The 21,120-nt window shown below is 38.4% G+C and overlaps 1 protein-coding gene and 1 long non-coding RNA gene across 2 annotated transcripts in view; one reads left to right on the top strand and one right to left on the bottom strand.

The window, feature by feature from the left end:
* The window catches only part of LOC130355886 (uncharacterized), a 111,622-nt gene that overhangs the window by 28,018 nt on the left and 62,484 nt on the right, over positions 1-21,120 (bottom strand). The window lies entirely within an intron of this gene.
* The window catches only part of TBX4 (T-box transcription factor 4), a 161,879-nt gene continuing 141,835 nt past the window's right edge, over positions 1,077-21,120 (top strand). Inside the window, exons 1-2 of the mRNA XM_056560544.1 lie at positions 1,077-1,229; positions 20,332-20,426. Coding sequence (XP_056416519.1) covers positions 1,077-1,229; positions 20,332-20,426 — 248 coding nt within the window. The remainder of the gene's footprint in view (positions 1,230-20,331; positions 20,427-21,120) is intronic.

The raw sequence follows: 21,120 nt of genomic DNA, 5'->3' as shown, positions 1-21,120 counted from the left end.
TACTCAGTTTACTGTTCGGAAACCATTATATTTTATATATTTAGAAAGATATAAACATAGCCATTGCCTATGATAGACATGTTATTATACACAGATAAAAAGTGGATAGCTCACAGTAAGAGACCAAATGAATCGTAACGAGATAAACCAGATAATGCACCTATACCCAAGGTGCGTTAAAAGGAGTTTCTAGGAGGTATAGTTATATATTTCTGTATTTCTACACACTTGACATTTTAATTCAATTTGTATATTTTTCCATCATTTTTACACCTGAGAACTTTTTCAGTTTTCCTATGGAAAATGTCATAGCGCAACATCACTTAACAGCTGCATGCAGTGGAGTGTCAAAGTAAACCGGGCTACAGTGGCCATGTTGGTCCCCCTACCTCCCAGGTAATACTTCACTGAGCAACAATGGTACCTTGTTATGGTTCCCATAAGCGTTCTGTCTTTGCGTTCAGAGGAGTAGTGGGGAGGGAATATCTCCTTGCCAGGTGGAAGACTAGGAAGTGTGTAAATCTGACCCTTTGCATTATGGTCCTGAATTAGGAACTGATGTTATGAACAAGGCATTTATAACAGATTTTTTTCTTACTCATATCATTTGTGTGAAAAGGCAATTTTGTGGGTAGAATGAAGACATAGTTATTACAATGTAAGCCTCATTTTACACTTAGGTGTTACATTTAAACATTGTTCCATAAAGCATTCCCAAAATATTACACATATATTTAATTTAAGAGATTGGATAAACAGCGGAATTTCTTGTATTGATCAGCTTAGGTTTTCACATGTCTAATCTTTTATTACGCTGTCTTAATAGCGGTTTGGTTTAGCCCCTCTCATAAAATTACTTATATGGCTCTAGAGGGTGTTGAAGGCAGTGCTTGTAGCCTACTGACACTTTTTAGTTGACTATAACTGTTTCGTTCAAGTTCATATTGGCCTTTTCTATTTAAGGGTATGAACCTGTTGGGAGTATATTCAGCTTTAACCTTGTTTTACACCTCTGCTTTCATCTTGCAGGATATAAGGTGTAGAATAACACAATTTTTCTTATTTCAAAAAAGGAAATGCTCCAGGAGAAAAGCTTGCCTGAGGGTGAGGATGGCTTTACAACAGCCCAAACAGCTGGACATGTAGAGGCTGCAGCAGGATCACCAGCAATGGGAGTAGCAGGGCTGAGCAACTCATTGAGCAGCCCACAGAGCCAAGATCCTGAGCAGGTAAAGCACAAATCTTATCCAACTGTAATCTGTAGTCTTAAATTTGTGGAGTACAGACAAACCTAGTGATTGAAATAATTGGCCTTTGTGTATATTGTAAGGCTGATAGAATGGACCATTTGTTTAGGCAAATATGTATGGTAACAACAATATGCACAAGGCAAAGAAATGAGGTAATTTTCTAGTCATATTGGTGGTGTATGGGCTTTATTGTAATTTCCATTTTCATTACATTTCTAAAATAGTTATCTGAAAAAAATAATACTTGTAGTATAAATGCAGCACAACAATAATAATAATAATATTACAAATTATGGTATATGATCTCTTATTACTATACACCACTAACTGCTTTACCATCTAGATTTGGCAACAACTTGTATTTTACAAAAAATCCTACTGTTCAGAATTTCTATATTTAGAGCTAGTAAAGAAAGTCAGCAGCACTCGAAAAATCCGTGAATAATGTTTGGCTTTTTTCACCAAACATCACAAAGAGCGACGTTTCAGCCGTCTCACACGGCCTTTGTCAAGCCTTGACAAAGGCCATGTGAGGCGGCTGAAACGTCGCTCTTTGTCATGTTTGGTGAATAAAACCACACATTATTCACAGATTTTTCGAGCGCTGCTGACTTTCTTTACTGGATTTATTGGACTTGTGACCGAGTTGTTCCAGTGTGCACCACCCCTCATCCTGATAGTGCTGCCCATTTCTGGTAATTATATATATATATATATATATATATATATATATATATGTGAGCAAACTAACAAAAACTGTAAATACTTCCACAATTACCTTTATTTAAAACCATTTTGTCCTGTATATACGTAATACCGTACTTGTATTTCCCGCAAACTGCTGTTCAAGCAATACTCAATAGTCAATATTGTGCTCTAGCAGCTGGTATGGGATCATAGATAACATCTATCCAGACCATTCAACCCCTTATATATTGACATCAATAGAAACTGCAGATAGATGGATAGACAGAGCTAGGGGGATCACTTTGACACTGAATTATCATGGCTGCTGGTGGACTAACAATGGTCCACATGTCTGCCAAGTACAGAAGTCTAAGTCTAAGCTGCTTGTCAGTTTTACGATGACAAGCATAATGCAATGCAATACAGAAGTATTGGATTGTATTGTATAAACGGTCAGGCAAGGCCATATTTGAATCTACATGGATCAGATTAACAGCCACAGTATGCTCATTGCTTTGTGGATTTGTGATTCATTTCACTACGTACTGTATAAATGGGTGAGATCCACACCAAAATCTGCATTTCATGCATACTGTTATTGCTGCGTATTTGTGACAGATCTTCATGAAAATATTCCAGTGAATGTGAAATCACCCTAATGGGGGTATTGAGTGGCTAGAGCAGCACAGGCTGTTAATATGGTCCCGCGGTCAGGAGATTGAATATTCAAGTCCCCTGGTGAGAATATAGGAATAAAATATAACTGTTATTAATGTGACCTGCAAAATACATAATATAAAAAAAAATTAAAATCAGGTATCCGAAAATGGTGCCGATGAAAACTGTTAGTTGTAAAACAACAAAATGCATCACCATACTAAATCATCATGGATAAAGTAAAAATGGTATTGGGGAACCATAGTATAAAGTTATGTCACATTGTAAAAACAAAAACTGAAAAACAGGAATTGTTTTTGTCTCCCTCCTCCATCCTCCATATTTTTGAAATGCAGAAATGAAAAATTAAGAACAATTGCTTAGCCCTTATTACTAAACTAGTAACATAGTTCATAAGGTTGAAAAAAAGACCATCAAGTTCAACCTATATCCCTAATCAGTCCCTACGTTCGTAAGAAGTTAAAAAAGCTGTTTCCTTTATGAATCGGCCATTGGCTGAAATAGATTATCGGTAAACTAAACATAGCAATCAATAGTTACTAAAAAGATTACATTCACTAGAATATTTTTAGCCACTTTTTGCCAAAACAGAAGATGTGGTTTGCCAGCACCCTGAGATCTCTGGGAAAGATACAGTATATGTTACAGACATGATACCCTGCACTATCTGGAGACTTGAGATTGTTTTTAGTTGAAAAGGAATGGTTGTAAGCTTGTCCTCAATATGCTGCTTTCCACAACTCTTACCTTGGCATAGTTAGGAGGTAGTCTGTTTACACCAATAAAAGTAATGGAGATCACTTTAAGAGGTAAAGCAAGAAATGCAAAATTGTTAGAACTGTGTTAGCGGCTCATTTTGAGGACCTTGTTATGCACAGTCAAAACTGGACCCAGGAAAATATAGCCTTTGGAGGGAAAACTGAGAAAAACGGTTGTAGAACATTAATAATAATTCTCAAGGAATCCCGCTTTGGTATTGCTTCTCCTGAGACCAGTACCTATAGCATCCAACTAATGGCCATCCTGATTGACTTCACTCCACAGTTATAGAGAAATGCTGTCATGACTTGAGTATCTACATGATAGGACCCCTTTCAAATGTATGTTTATTTTTTGCAACAAAAGGCCCTATTTGTGTACAAATACCTAGTCAATGGTAATACATATTACTTGGTCTATTAAAGTCAGTATGACTGCTGGAGGTAAGCCACAGTATACGTCAAAAACATGTTTTTTGCAGCATGTAACCTGAAAATGTGATATGAATTGACCTTCCTTATGTGCACCATTTTTATCTATGATATTGATAATATAAAAGAAAGCCTGTTTTTTTTATGCAAAGATAATAGTTAAATATTCTATGACTTGCAAGTTAAAGCACAAGACAACAATGGTATCTTGTTCCGGATCCATTGATACATGGAGGGGTATAAACTAAGTGAAGAAAAGAATCTGTATTATTGTATGACAGTGAAGCATCATTTACAGTAATGCCCATTATACAGATGTGCTGCAAATTGTTTGCATGAAAATCAACATGCCAACCGAGAAAATCTTCCTATCTAAAACTGACCTGCGATGTGGATTTTAACTCTTTAGCATGTCTAGTTGTGTCACAAATTTGTTGAGGATTTTCTGGATTGACATAAATGGATAAGATAAAATCTGCCCCAAATCTCCACCATTTCCACAGCAGACCACAATCGTTGAACAAATTAAAATCCACACCAAAATGCATGGGGTTTTTACTCTGGATTTACCGATTTACATGTCTACATGAACGATTGTGATGTCTGTATTGCTGCAGGTCTAAAGTAGTGAAGGTGTTAATGCCTGTAGGTTTGGTGGTCTACAACAGTAAAGGAAATCTAGTAATATGAAAGGTTTAAGTCTAATATTCCTGGGGGTCTAGGGGAGTCAAACAGCTACTTTTAATATCCCTGGTGGATGAAGGGTTATTGCGGCACTCCGGGGGTCTAGTGGTTAGCAACCTTTTCAGTTTCCAGGATTGTCCTGGGTGTGCAACTTCCTATTCCCTCACTGTGCTGATCATAGAGATTAGAATGCAAGGAGGGGATAGAGAGAACTGTGCAGCTGTTAGAACTGTTGCAGTGACGGGGTCCAGTGTTTGAATTCAAGTGCAACATCTGCAAAGAATTTATCTATTTCCTGATGTTTGGTTGGGTTTTCTGCTACATAACAAAAACAACTGACAAAAACAATACTCATAGGTTAAGAGCATATTCACTTCCTATGAAACCCTATAAACTGACCCTATTGTGTACATGTGTCTGAAATGGGGAATTTACATTGAGAGCCTCAATGGGAGAACAGGGAGTGATGTGAATAGTGACTGTACAGCACTAAGAAATATGTCAGCACTATGTAAGCAACCTGAAAAAAGAAGACTAGCCTAGGAAACAAAGCTGCTATGCTAGCAACAGCATGATAGCGAAGATCCAGCCTTGGTTTCCTGTTGACTATGAACCTATCTTTACTGACACTTCAGATACATTGATATATTACGATACGAAGAAGACATGCCATGAGTAAAAGGAAAACATATGTCTGTTTATGTATCAGTGCAGCGTAAGTGTGTTGGGCAGGTCATATGTATATTTTTCCATGAAAGACATCATCATTGGATGCCTATCAGTGCAATGAAATGCATTTAATTTGTAGGAAAGGGATAGTATAAAAACATTGCTTGCTTTTTGGAAAGCAGAAAAGTACGAGAAAATGGAAAAAGGGTTTAAATGCAGCCACCTGTGGCAATGATAATAATTTATTTGTTTTATAACTGTATTTTTGGACGAATTCAGTGTAAAGGAGATTGAGAGTGATCCTTGGTTTTATGAGAAAATATATTTATAATACCCAACTTGGTCATAATGTCCAGAATGCTTTTCCAGAAAATGATGCTTTTATTCCAAATGGTTAGAACGCAAGATCTGCAAATATCTCTGTGATATTTCAGAGGTAAGTGGAGGTCACTAATATATGGGTCATGTGCTGGATGCCTTTTGGAGACATTCATTGATGTTCAATTTAATTGTTAGAAAAAAAATAGATATCCTGAATGGATCAGATATTCATACACAAACCCATATTAAATGCTTAAATGTGAGTTCTGCTTAACGTACTGTATTGGGTCATTTTCTTTTTAATGTTTGTAATGGATTTATGGGGTACATTTAATTTATAGGCCATTCATTTATAAATGTTCTTATTGCAATACCAAATATACTGTACTCTGAATTATATCTCTGTGACTCAAGAAAATATGACATATAAATAGTGTGTATATTAGGAACCTTGCTATAAATCATTTTATGATAGGATGTCTTTTAATTTTATAATCATTTAGGGGACAGTAGGTAAAATTGATGCATTGTATTCTTCCTAGTAAAGAGCCTTGGGGCAATACATGACTAAGGGCCCTTTTAAATTGACGGACCCATGCCTTTTACACAGCTTAATGGTAACCAGGGCAGTACAAACAATCCTTAGTAAGGGGGGACAGTTATCATTTTTTGCTTTGGTAAGCAAGTTCTGTAGTAATTTTTTTATGCTTTAGTTTTGCTTATGTGCTACATATTTATCATACTATCACAAGGGGTTGATAAATTTGGAGCATATAAACAAAACAAAAAAAGTCGCAGCTGAGACTTTTGTGAGACTTTTTTGCGACTTTACACATTTGCAGGTCACCTGGAGTAGACTTGCAACTTTTTGTAAGGGGTTTTTGCCTACATGCGACTTTCGCACATCATAAATACCTGACCACTGCAAAATTTGTGAAAACTGAAAATTGCTTAGGTAAGGCTGTTACTTACTTACTTACAAAAGTCCCACAAAAAGTGCCTAGACTTTTTGTGAGACTTTTTTACCAAAAAAGGCTCTAAATACCTTGATTCACTTATAAAAAATTCACCGAAAAGTAGCCTCGTTTTTTAATAAGAATACAGTCATAAACTATAACCTTCCATCATTGCCCACTTCTCTGCCCCTGCCTATCATGGGGTCCAGAGACCACCACCACCACTGCCCCATTGCCTCCCCCATCCCCGGTTTTATAATTACCTGTTCCCGGGGTCCGCGCTGCTTCAGGCTCCGGCGTCTCCTGCGTTGTTGCTATGCGTTGCGCAATGACGAGTGACGTTTTTAACGTGACGTCACCGTCAGTGGCCCGGTGCACAGTGACAGCTAAGGACGCCTCCGGAGCCAGAAGCAGCGTGGACCCCGGGAACAGGTAATTATAAAACCGGGGATGGGGGAGGTAATGAGGCAGCAGCGACGGCAGTCTCTGGATAGCCAGAGGGAGAGAAGTTGCGGCAGCAGGACTCTAGACCCCAGGAAAGACAGGGGGAGAGAAGTGGGCAGCGACGGCAGACTCTGACCCCACAAAAGCCGCACTTCTGCGGAGTCAGAAACAGTCTATCAGGGTATACACATGCACACACACGCACCCTCATTTTACCAAGGATATTTGGGTAAAAAATTTTTGGGTGTGTGTTATAGGCCGGTGCGTGGTATACCCCGATAAATACAGTATATAAGTGACAGAGAAAACAATAAACAACAGAATTGAAGTACATATACAGATGTACCTAATAAATGCTCCACAGTCCCACAGTCCATAACTGCCAGGACATTCGAAAAACAAACACCATGTGTGTGGTGGTAGCCAGATTCCAGGGGTTAAAATATTAATATGGATCCCAATAACAGTTCCGACGTGTTTCCACTGTCTGGCATTGACGGATTCATCAGGGAACCAATATCACAACTGTAACTATAGATGTAGTAACCATGAGGGTACCACAATAGTATTATATAGATATGCAAGGCCGATGTTGGTCTCTTGGACCTAGCCAAAAAATACAACCAACTATTGGTAGAAGGTTCTGATAAACACAAGAATTTTGATGTACTACAATATCATACTTGGACTTGTTGCCATCTGAGCAGCTGATTATAGACAGTGTATGTGTATAAGATCCTAATGGACAGAAAGGACCTATCTGCAGGACATACAGGGTTAGGTGTACATAGGGTTAATATTGATAAAATAATACTATACCTAGCCCCTTTAAAGCATCAGCACGAGGAGCAGAGCTAGCTGGATATATATGTGCATATGCACCTGATGGAGTGCATATAGACCATGCCTGCTATTTAAGTCTCTATAGATAAATCACACCTTCCAGATGCCCAGTATACATTAAAACAGTCAACAAAAATGCAGAAATAATGGAGGAGTGTGTGATGGCACACTCCATCATTGCTACTTAGCTGCTGGCGTAAGCAGGAGCCCCGGCCTTGATGGGGTAGGTCAATAGATGACTTCTGGGTCCATAATGCAAGCCACAGCAGACTTTTCCTCCAATGTCCTGCTAAATACCATGCCCAAATGCAACTTCCGACACTCCACTCGCACCGGTTGCGGCGTGCGTGTCAAGGGCTGGAAGTTGTCATCACTGCACCTCTGATGTTGCACTATCCAGTATCTTTCAACCACTGGAAACAGTATAGCCACCATTAGTGATAGAGACAATATAATCACAACTGCGCAAGTACAATTGCAGCTGCACAGTGTGATGTTTAATTGGCAGTACGAAATGGGAGGTAAAATTAGTCTCTCACACTCATTTTACCTCCCATTTCGTACTGCCCATTCAAGATCACACTGCGCAGCTATGATTGTACTTGCACAGTTGCGATTATATTGCAAATGACATCTTGCCCAATTACTACCGCATTACGCGTTTGCCGTGGTTACCTATCATCAGTTAGATATACTCTATCACTAACGGTGGCCATACTGTTTCCGGTGGTTGAAATGCACTGGATAGTGCAACATCAGAAGCGCAGTGATGACGCAACCGGTGCATGCGGAGTGCGGGAAGCTGAATTCGGGCATGGTATTTAGCAGGACATCGAAGTGTGAGCCTGCTGTGGCTTGCATTATGGACCCAGAAGTCATCTATTGACCTACCACCATCATGGCCGGGGCTCCTGCTTGTCGCCAGCAGCTAAGTAACGAGGATGGAGTGTGCCATCACACACTCCTCCATTATTACTGGCCATCTGGAAGGTGTGATTTATCTAGAAAGACTTAATTCCCCCCCCCCCCCCCCCCTATAACCATAGGCTACTTTTAAGCTACATATATTAAATCTGAGTTTATTGTAGTTGCTCCTATGAAGTATCAGTTTGAGAAGTATATTTAAAGAGGCTTTCCAAGTGTCAAAAAATCCCCAAGAGGCTTAAAATTTGTAAAACAAAAACAGCACTGTTGCTTCTTTGCACCTTCACTGCACTGAGGTGTCATATACAACAGTTTTTTTTTGTGATGTCAGCACATATGGCACATGACTGCTATTGGCTGCCACAGCCACTTGACATGATACATCGTCGAGCTGAACCAAGACATGGCAAGAACCACAGCAATGGCCCAAAATAAAAAAGCCTGAAGGGAAATATGCCTACAGGTATCTAAACCCCTTTAAGTGAAGGGAACAAAATATATTAGTTTAGTGTAGTTTTTTATATTTCACTTTTAAGAAAGAGCTCTACACAATTTAGAACAACTCAGAGCTATTGGTAAATGGCCAACAAATTTCTGTTTTGGAAAAGTGCATGTCTGCCATGTTTTACTACACGTTTGCAATCTGGTATATGTTGACAAAACGTGAAAAAAAAAAAAGAAAGTGACACAGACACGATGTACATCCAAATGGTCTATGGGCATGATACATTTTGTAAAACACGTCTGTGGCATAAAATTGTCTGCACACATTTCTATACCTGGCACACTGTGTTTGTGCAGCCTGGCATTCAGTGCTTGGATAGTTCTCCAGACCTTTTTTTTTTTTTGGATGGTGCTTGGTTTTGTTTAGCAGAAATGAAAGTTTAAGAAATAGCACTCATCAATTCAAAGGATCCGATTTCATAGTCTACTCTAGTCTGCTCCAGCCATAATTTATTGGAAGTGAGAAAAATGTCTACTGCTTGTAAATTCCTGTGACTTCCCTCTGAAACATGACACAACTAAATGATTGTCCAGGGATGAAATAATGCACAGATGAATACATGGAATATTCTTTCTGCTTCTTAAAAAACCTTTAAAAAAAACTGGATTTTATAATATACAAAACAAACATTTAATAACTGGACCTGGTTCCAGCTGAAGTTTTCTCACATTTGACTGAAGCATTATGCATCATGCTTGTGTTTTTTGTATCTGCACTAGCTCTTGTTATACTTCTTGCTTGATCTTCTTTGTGTATTTTTGACCATTGGCTATTGTCACCTGACCATTCTTCTGTCTTCTGCATCGGTACAACATACTATCTCCGGTAAAGACCTACCCTATTGTATTCTGATTTTATGTTTGTTTGTGCATTCCCTGTCTGACTTTTGTCTATGTTCTATGCCTGTTAACCCATTGTATCCTAACCTGTTTAGCAGACTTCAGTCCAGTGTTGTTTTGAATTGCATATCCCTGCATTCAGTTTAGTGGGGCTGCCATCCACTTGAGCGTTTGTCGATTAGGTCGGATACTTGGGTAGGCAGGGAAAGTAGCTGTTTGTGAGCTAAGGGCTGCACATGACACTTATTCAGAGGATAAAAACACTGATAATATTTTAACCCCATCAATTTTGAGAAATTTATATAACGCATGAGCCATTGCCAATTTTTGTTACAGAGAACACAAATCATTTCTGCAAATATTAGGCACTTCATTTCTATAAATATGTCATCTACATTCTGGTTGACTTTCAAAACAGGCCGTCACACCCCATCGCATAGACAGGAATGGTGGGGGAATGGCACGAAATCATTAGGGGGCGTGACATCATGTGTTCCATTGCGGGAATGATTTCTCTGATCCTTTCTCCAGCCTTTATATTATGTCGCCAACCTGTGGCAAAAATACAGCACCCTTCATGCCCTAACTGCTGGAGGCTGTGCATGCTGGGAGTTGTAGTCTTGCAATCGGTGGAGAGGCATATGTTTAAAGGGGTACTCCGATGCTGAGTGTTCTGAACAAATAGTTCCCAAAGCTTAGAGCCTGCATCGGGGCTTGTGACATCACGCCCCGCCCCCTCAATGTAAGTCTATGGGAGGGGGCAGGGCGTGCTGTTTCGAGGGGCGGGGCCATGATGTCATAAGCCCCGGCACTGGCTCTAAGCTTTCGTAACTACAGTGGGGATCAAAAGTTTGGGCACCCCAGGTAAAAATTTGTATTAATGTGCATAAAGAAGCCAAGGAAAGATGGAAAAATCTCCAAAAGGCATCAAATTACAGATTAGACATTCTTATAATATGTCAACAAAAGTTCGATTTTATTTCGATCATTTACAAAAAAATTGCGTCTGCAAAAGTTTGGGCACCCTGCAGAATTTATGGCATGCTCTGCCCCCTTTGCAAAGCTGAAACCTGCCAGTGTCATGGATTGTTCTCAATCATCATCTGGGAAGACCAAGTGATGTCAATCTCAAAGGTTTTAAATGCCCAGACTCATCTGACCTTGCCCCAACAATCAGCACCATGGGTTCTTCTAAGCAGTTGTCTAGAAATCTGAAACTGAAAATAGTTGAAGCTCACAAAGCTGGAGAAGGTTATGAGAAGATAGCAAAATGTTTTCAGATGTCAATATCCTCTGTTCGGAATGTAATTAAGAAATGGCAGTCATCAGGAACAGTGGAAGTTAAAGCAAGATCTAGAAGACCAAGAAAAATATCAGACAGAACAGCTCACAGGATTGTGAGAAAAACAATTCAAAACCCACGTTTGACTGCACAATCCCTCCAGAAAGATCTGGCAGACACTGGCGTTGTGGTACACTATTCCACTATAAAGAGATACTTGTACAAATATGGTCTTCATGGAAGAGTCATCAGAAGAAAACCTCTTCTATATCCTCACCACAAAAATCAGCGTTTGAACTTTGCAAATGAACATATAGACAAGTCTGATGCATTTTGGAAACAAGTTCTGTGGACCGATGAGGTTAAAATTTTACTTTTTGGCCGGAATGAGCAAAGGTACGTTTGGAGAAGAAGGGGAACAGAATTTAATGAAAAGAACCTCTGTCCAACTGTTAAGCATGGGGGTGGATCAATCATGCTTTGGGGTTGTATTGCAGCCAGTGGCACAGGGAACATCTCACGAGTAGAAGGAAAAATGGATTCAATAAAATTTCAGAAAATTTGGGATGCTAACTTGATGCCATCTGTGAAAAAGCTGAAGTTAAAGAGAGGATGGCTTCTACAAATGGATAATGATCCTAAACACAAATCGAAATCCACGGGGGATTACATCAAGAGGCGTAAACTGAAAGTTTTGCCACGGCCTTCACAATCTCCTGACCTCAACATAATTGAAAATCGATGGATAGACCTTAAAAGAGCAGTGCGTGACAGACAGCCCAGAAATCTCAAAGAACTGGAAGACTTTTGTAAGGAAGAATGGGCAAAGATACCTCAAACAAGAATTGAAAGACTTTTGGCTGGCTACAAAAAGCGTTTACAAGCTGTGATACTTGCCAAAGGGGGCAGTACAAGATATTAACTCTGCAGGGTGCCCAAACATTTGCAGATGCCATTTTTTTTGTTTTCTGTTATTTTGAAAGTGTAAATGATGGAAATAAAATCTAACATTTGTTGACATATTATAAGTCTAATGTCTAATCTGTAATTTGATGCCTTTTGGAAATTTTTCCATCTTTCCTTGGCTTCTTTATGCACATTAATACAAATTTTTACCTGGGGTGCCCAAACTGTTGATCCCCAATGTATTTGTTCCGAACGTTCAGCACCAGAGTACCCCTTTAAGACCACATGTGATTTCATAAGTTAAAAAATAGTTTTTTTTAAAGTTGTTAAAACATTACACACAATTTTATTGAAAGATCTGTAGAATCTGAGGTGTATTACCAGAAATTGTCCAAAATATCAAATGAGCAAATACCAAAAACTTCCCAACAAGCATTCAAAGGCAAATACCCATTCTGCATGCTTTCAATTAATCACTGAGATACATAGTTATTCCCTGTATTCCAAACAAATCTAATTTGCCAACATGATCCCCCAATCATCAACAAGGTTAAAACTTCATAGTCGAAATGCTTTAAGAGCTAATGCATTTACACATGTAAGTAGGTGTTTTTTAATGGCCTGCCTATTTGTGCATTGTGAGTTGAAATAGATTTGACATCATTATTTCAAGTTATCAAAGGCCTGTTTTTCCCTGGTGAGCCCTTTGAAACTATTTTTGGCAGATATAGAGATATAAAATAATGAACGTAATACATTCCAACTTGTATTTTGTTTTCTTTAGTTTTACATAGTAGTTTTTACAAGTGTTATCAACAAGGCTGTCCTTTACTGTGTATTCTGCCAAGCCAGCATTTCTGCTGCACATAGTACCATTCTAGTGTACTTAAGCTTCGTCTGCACTGCCAAGTAATAACAAAAGCTAGAAAGAATGTAATTTTTATTTTATTTTATTAATCCGTCTTTCTAAAATCAGTACAATTCAGTACACTGGTTCTTTCTAGGTGACTGAAACTAGTGCACCTCCAACACTCTTTTCTGGGTCACTTGACCCATCTTTTTACCTTTATTTTATGGATCTGTTAACCTGATACTGTAAGTCTGTATCAGATTGTTGTTTTTAGGATTATGTCGTTCACAATATCATGGTCTGAAAATAATAATAATAATAATAATAACTATTTATATAGCTCACACAGATTCTGTATCGCTGGACAGCCAGTCAGCTTATTGACAGACAGAGGGAGAGTATAAGCCTGTCCATATGCATAAATAATGGTCGACCAAAATGACCAATTTTGGACAAACATGATCTATTTTGCATTGTTTTCGATGGGTAATATCAGACCTATGTCCACTGAAAGTACGACTGACCCCTCTGCCATGATAGACTGTGCATGGCATGCTCTGCAAAATAATTTGCCACTTTGTGCAAGCCCACCGTGTTGTTGTTTTTTTTGAATACCCCATTGGTCTGCCATTTTGGTCTGCCATGTTGCTGGCACAATCATACAAACAACCCCAAGATACTTCAAGTGTGGACAATGAAAATCCCATGTGTTTGGCGAGCTTAAAGGGGTACTCTGGGGAAATATATATATATATTTTTTTTTTAGCTTAACTGGTGCCAAAAAGTTAAACAGATTTGTAAGTTACTTCTATTTGAAAATCGTAATACTTCCACTACATATCAGCTGCTGTATACTAAGGAGGAAGTTTTTTCCTTTTTAATTTCCTTTTAGAATTTATTTTCTGTCTAACCACAGTGCTCTCTGCTGACACCTCTGTCCATATCGGGAACTGTCCAGAGCAGGGGCAAATCCACATAGAAAACCTCTCCTGCTCTAGACAGTTTTTGACATGGACAGAGGTGTCAGCAGAGAGCACTGTGGTCAGACTAGAAAGAACAACTCAAAGTCCCCTGTACTATACAGCAGCTGATAAGTTCTGGAACCATTGAGATTTTTAAAAAGTAGTAACTTTCTGGCACCAGTTGATTAAAATGTTTTTGCCCCACTAGAGTACCCCTTTAAGAGTACTGCTCCTCTCTCCCTTTGTCCCCATGCATGGCCCTTTACAATCTTTCGGTTTTGGGGCCCTTCTTTGCTTCGGTATACTTCAGATTTTTAAATGATGGCATACAGATGTTTTTTTTTTTTTTTGTGTGTTAGAGTCTACATCGGATACTGGGCTATTGAAAATATTTTCAAAGTACTTTGATAGATAAAGCACCATAGTAGCATAATAGCACAAAGTACAGATCTTTTTGGGTTCCATCTACCACCATACAGCCTACGGTGTGAATCTCTGCCATATACTGTACAAGGCCTTTGTGTATTTTTGTTGTTTTGGATTTCTGGATTGTAAATTTTAGTGGAATAGTTAATGATGATGACAATGATAATAATAATAATTTAGTACCCAACCACATTGCCCCCAGCTTTCACAGACTCTCAAACAGCAAATATTCCTTGTCATGTAGTAGAACATTTCTAGCCTCTGTATAACTCAACTATGAAGAGCAATTTGCTAATGGTAGGAGTGGATTCTGAAGAATGGTAAATCCTTATATTACTTTTTTTCATATTTTCTTATTAATAACTAAATCCAGAAAATTACCTATTATAGAACCAATTGCAAAAATGTTGAAAATAGATGCCACAAAATGACTGTGGTCTCTGAGCATCGCCATCACACTGCAGGGCTGTAGACTTTTTCTAGTAAGTTTGGATGCTTAAGTTAAATTTGACAAACTAAGGGCCTGAGGTCAGGAGGCAATCACTGTTTAAGTGAGATGCTTCTGGAAGGTTAAGGGTCACCTATATAATGTTCTTTTTATTACGCACTCCCGAATTTCACACTCCTCCTATTATCTGACTTAAGTGTCACTTATCTTACCCTTCCTCTGGTCTGCCACAACATCACAAGTATCCGATCCCAGATACAGTGAGAATGCAGTAAACAATTGAAGTCATTTGCACAAACATTTGTATAAACAGTGAAACACACTGTCCCCAAAGACTGTCGTATTAGAATACCATTTATCCCCCCATTGCTCATATAGTGCAAACATATTCCACAACATTGTACAGCGTACATGGTCCCTGTGCCCAATGTGTTGGAAAATGTATTCTAATACTGTATGTTTTTTTTATGCTGTTTTTACATTATTATGTATGTACTTTTATACATACTTATTTACAGCTTGCTGATGATACTACATTTCAACATTGTTTTTATTAAAAGAGCTTACAAATAAACAGTTATTTAAAAAAATAAAAAAAATAAAAGAGCTTACAAATAAACAGTTATTTTAAAAAAATAAAATAAAAGAGCTTACAAATAAACAGTTATTTAAAAAAAATTATTTTATTTTATTTATTTTTTTTATCTTACAGCCTATCTGGTATATGCTGTTGTAAAAAAAAAAAAATCAAGACACTTTTGTTTCTTTATAAATAAGACAAATGTATGGACATGGACATGGAGAAAAAAAATGCAGGGTTTTTGAACTAACCATAATATTTAAAATAAAAAGATTATGATTTTAACTTTTATTATTAAGGATTATAACTGCACATAAAGTTTCAGGGAAGTAGCTGTTTACCAAACAAATAAAGTCTCCATTGTATTTTTTTTAAACAATTTCATTGAAAAATTTTATTTTACAAATTTGAACTTTCCAGAAATATCAATAAGATTTTTTTTTTAAATACACTCAGTCTACCAGCTGTCTCCAATTTAAAATAGCAATAAAACATGATATTTCTACACATTTACAATACTTTTCCTTTATACAAAATCAGTTATCCACATTTTTCTTTAAACAAAATTTCTCTTTTCTCCTTATAACACCTTAAAGGGGAACTCCACCCCTATACATCTTATCCCCTATCCAAAGGATAGGAGATAAGATGTCTGATCGTGGGGGTCCCGCTGTTGGGGACCTCCGCAATATAGCATGCGGCACCCACCTGTTTCTGGTCCGGAAGCGCTGGAGGGTCTGGGTCCCGACCATGGGAACGGAAGTTTGTGAGGTCACGACTCCGCCCCCATGTGACGTCGAACCCCGTCCCCTCAATGCAAGTCTATGGAAGGGGGCGTGACGGCCGTCACGCCCCCTCCCATAGACTTGCATTGAGGGGACAGGGTGTGACATCACACGGGGGCGGAGTCGTGACATCACAAACTTCCGTCGCGCCCCCTCCCATGGACTTGCATTGAGGGGATGGGATGTGACATAACACAGGGGCGGAGTCATGACATCACAAACTTCCGTTCCCGTGGTCGGGACCCAGACCCTCCAGCCCTTCCGGACCAGAAACAGGTGGGTGCCGCATGCTTTAGTGCGGAGGTCCTTTGGATAGGGGATAAGATGTCTAGGAGTGGAGTCAATACATTGTTTTTCCAGTTATGAGCTAGAGACACCTAGAAGCCATTTGGAAATGCATTATGTCCATAATATTTCTTATATAAATAGTATTTGGACAAGATTATTTATAGTGATCAGTGCTTCATGGATTTGTTTTTACAATAAGATTCATGGGCATAAATAATCTCATGTTATCTGTTCTTGTGAAATGTTGAAGCCATAAATAATACACAGAATTAAAAATATATGAAGATATGGTGGGTGTGGAGGAATGATTAAAAAGACATGCAAATGCATTATACAACACTGGGGAAAGGACTTGTACTGTTAGAAAAACAAGCTGTAAATTTGAGCATATTTCTATTTTCTATGCATGAATACATTACATGAATAAACACCTTACTTATTAAATGCTACAAAAATAGAATAAAAATCAGTCCTAGGATGTATCCGTTCCTAAAGAAAACACACAAAATCAGGGCTCTGTATAAATATAAACATCTACAAAATGTCCTTAAAGGGGTACTCCGGTGGAAAACATTATTTTTTAAATCAACTGGTTCCAGAAAGTTAAACAGATTTGTAAATGACTTCTATTAAAAAATCTTTACCCTTCCAGTACTTTTTAGCAGCTGTATGCTGCAGAGGAAAATCTTTTCTTTTTGAATTTCTTTTTTTTTCTTGTCCACAGTGCTCTCTGCTGACACCTGATGCCGTATTAGGAACTGTCCAGAGCAGGAAAAAATCCCCATTGCAAACCTATGCTGCTCTGGACAGTTCCTGACAGGGAAAGAGGTGTTATCAGAGAGTACTGTGGACAAGACAAAAAAGAAATTCAAAAAGAAAAGAATTTCCTCTGTAGCATACAGCTGCTAAAAAGTACTGGAAGGGTAAGGATTTTTTTTTTTATAGAAGTGATTTACAAATCTGTTTAACTTTCTGGCACCAGTTGATTTAAACAAAAAATGTTTTCAACCAGAGTACCCTTTAAAGGTTATATTAGTGGTTTCAAGTGACCTACTAAACAGCCTATTGAGCTGGAAAGAGGGAAGAAAGAAAGTGTAATGCTTGACGGCAAGGATTGTGTTTTCAAAATAGTATAGCTACTTTAGTATCCCAGAGTCACGGTAATAGCTAGGAATTGCTATCCCATATGTATAGTCTCCACTCCACCTCTTTTCTCATTGCTCTGGCATCTTATTGTATAGAGCCAACCCACCAAATTAATAGAGAGTACACTAATACTACCCTAACTATTTCCTCAATGGGGTTATCCAAAATGAGAATGGCAAGGGAGATCTTCAACAACTGGCTCGTTTATAAGTTAGACTAGGCATTCTAAGATTGCTCCAGATTTTTAACATTGTATCAAACTTAGAGATGAGCAAGCCAAGCCCAGCAAACTAGGTTTTGCTCATAACATTGGGGTGACAGCGGCTCGCCGTGTTTTCGAACTTCAGTTTTCGGGCACAGCATAGGGGTGAGTTTAATAGTCCAGTCTAAAAAAATGTATCCCCTATTAACAGGATAGCCATCTAAGGCCTTAACCCCTTAAGGACCAATGACGTACCGATACGTCATTGGTCCTGCTCTTCTGATATAACGCGGGGTTACACAGTAACCCCGCGTCATATCATGGCGGGCCCGGCGTCATAGTGAAGCCGGGACCCGCCTCTAATAGCGCGCAGCGCCGATCGCGGCGCCGCGCGCTATTAACCCTTTAGCCACGCGCTCAAAGCTGAGCCGCGCGGCTAAAAGTGAAAGTGAAAGTTCCCGGCTAGCTCAGTCGGGCTGTTCGGGATAGCCGCGGCTAATCGCGGCATCCCGAACAGCTGACAGGACAGCGGGAGGGCCCCTTCCTGCCTCCTCGCTGTCCGATCGCCGAATGACTGCTCAGTGCCTGAGATCCAGGCATGAGCAGTCATGCGGCAGAATCGTTGATCACTGGTTTCTTATGAGAAACCAGTGATCAACATAGAAGATCAGTGTGTGCAGTGTTATAGGTCCCTATGGGACCTATAACACTGCAAAAAAAAAGTGAAAAAAAAAAGTGAATAAAGATCATTTAACTCCTCCCCTATTAAAAGTTTGAATCACCCCCCTTTTCCAATAAAAAAAAAAACACAGTGTAAATAAAAATAAAAATAAACATATGTGGTATCACCGCGTGCGGAAATGTCCGAATTATAAAAATATATCATTAATTAAACCGCTCGGTCAATGGCGTGCGCGCAAAAAAATTCCAAAGTCCAAAATAGTGCATTTGTGATCAATAAGTCCTATCAATGCAAAAATGGTACCGTTAAAAACTTCAGATCACGGCGCAAAAAATGAGCCCTCATACCGCCCCATACACGGAAAAATAAAAAAGTTATAGGGGTCAGAAGATGACAATTTTAAACGTATTAATTTTCCTGCATGTAGTTATGATTTTTTCCAAAAGTCCGACAAAATCAAACCTATATAAGTAGGGTATCATTTTAATCGTATGGACCTACAGAATACATATCAGGTGTCATTTTTACCGAAAAATGTACTACGTAGAAACGGAAGCCCCCAAAAGTTACAAAACAGCGTTTTTTTTTCAATTTTGTCGCACAATGATTTTTTTTCCCGCTTCACCATAGATTTTTGGGCAAAATGACTGACGTCATTACAAATTAGAATTGGTGGCGCAAAAAATAAGCCATCATATGGATTTTTAGGTGTAAATTTGAAAGAGTTATGATTTTTTAAAGGCAAGGAGCAAAAAACGAAAATGCAAAAACGGAAAAACCTCCGGTCCTTAAGGGGTTAAAGGGGTACTCAGGTGGAAAACTTTTTTTTTTTTAATCATTTTTAATCAACTGGTGCCAAAAGTTAAACAGATTTGTAAATGACTTCCATACAAAAATCTTAATCCTTCCAGTACTTATTAGCTGTTAAATACTACAGAGGAAATTCTTTTCTTTTTGGAACACAGAGCTCTCTGCTGACATCATGACCACAGTGCTCTCTGCTGACATCTCTGTCCATTTTAGGAACTGTCCGGAGCAGTATATGTTTGCTATGGGAATTTTCTTCTACTCTGGCCAGTTCTTAAAATGGACAGAGATGTCAGCAGAGAGCACTGTGCTCGTGATATCAGCAGAGAGCTCTGTGTTCCAAAAAGAAAATAATTTCCTCTGTAGTATTCAGCAGCTAATAAGTACTAAAAGGATTAAGATTTTTAATAGAAGTAATTTACAAATCTGTTTAACTTTCTGGCACCAGTTGATTTAAAAAATAAAAGTTTTCCACCGGAGTACCCCTTTAAGATATGAGCCATGAGCTGTGATTGGTTGTTATGGGAAAACAAGACAGTTTTGGTTTTAGGCAGATAAATAAATCTGGGTTATTGTACTTTGAGATTTATTTTGTCCTCCTTTCTAAGGTCGAGACATCATATTATAATTCATGCATCGTGCTAATTCCCACAGACTCTCCTCAGCCCCTGATGATTGAGACACTGGAGGAGTGATCACCCGTTCAGCCTATGCTTGGAGTCTAAAACACAGTCTTAGGTTAAATACACATTCCTGTCAGTGTCATAGAGGTTACAACAATTTCCATTCATGCAAACTAAAAGAAAGTGTCAAACTTGGCAGAGACGGAAAAGTAGTAACTGTTGACTGTTATTATGTGAGATGACGAATGTTATGTTTTGTCAAGTAATCATCATCTATTTGTGATCACATTGCAATTGTTAAACGTTAAATAACTTTTTACAAAATGTGTAACATTCATTCATTTTTAATTTTAGACAATTGAAAATATCAAAGTGTATCTTCACGAAAAGGAGCTCTGGAAGAAATTTCACGAAGCAGGCACTGAAATGATTATAACCAAGGCTGGCAGGTCTGTTCCAATATAATATTTCAGCTCACTCATTTTTACTGATAAAATGTTTATTGCTGTTGTTTTTATTGCTGTAACAATATGTATAGCATTTGTTGAAGGTGTATACTTTTGCGCACATCATACCTTAGACACATGTGGAACTAGTGTCCTTTTTTGTCAATAAAACTGGTTTTAAGAGTCTATGGAGACTTGGGAAGAAAAACTACCACATAGTTTTGAATTAGAGGGACAAAGGTTTATGCAGTAATATTCAGTAATTAGTAAACCTTTCCTGAGAGAGTAGTGGATGCATGGAATAGCCTTCCTGCAGAAGTGGTAGCTGCAAATACAGTGAAGGAGTTTAAGCATGCATGGGATAAGCATAAGGCTATCCTTTATATATAATAGACCCAGGAACTATTGATACCATACAGAATATTGTGCAGACTAGACAGGCTGAATGGTTCGTTCCTGCCAACACATACTATGTTTCTATGTTAAATGCAGGGTATATGGAGTATGTCTCATTTAAATATTTTGCGTAAGAATATTTGAGTTTGCAAGATGCATAACAAATACCTAGAAAGGCTGGATTCACACCTCTCAGGTATAAATTGGCAACCTGTCAAAACGGTGTAGCAAGTCTATTAAAGGGATACTCTGGTGGTAATTTTTTTTGCCTATATGGCATCTTCTTTGTAAGTTTAGTTTT

Source organism: Hyla sarda, chromosome 2, assembly GCF_029499605.1.
Source record: "Hyla sarda isolate aHylSar1 chromosome 2, aHylSar1.hap1, whole genome shotgun sequence".
NCBI classification, from domain to species: Eukaryota; Metazoa; Chordata; class Amphibia; order Anura; family Hylidae; genus Hyla; species Hyla sarda.
This window is presented reverse-complemented; position numbering and strand designations above follow the sequence as displayed.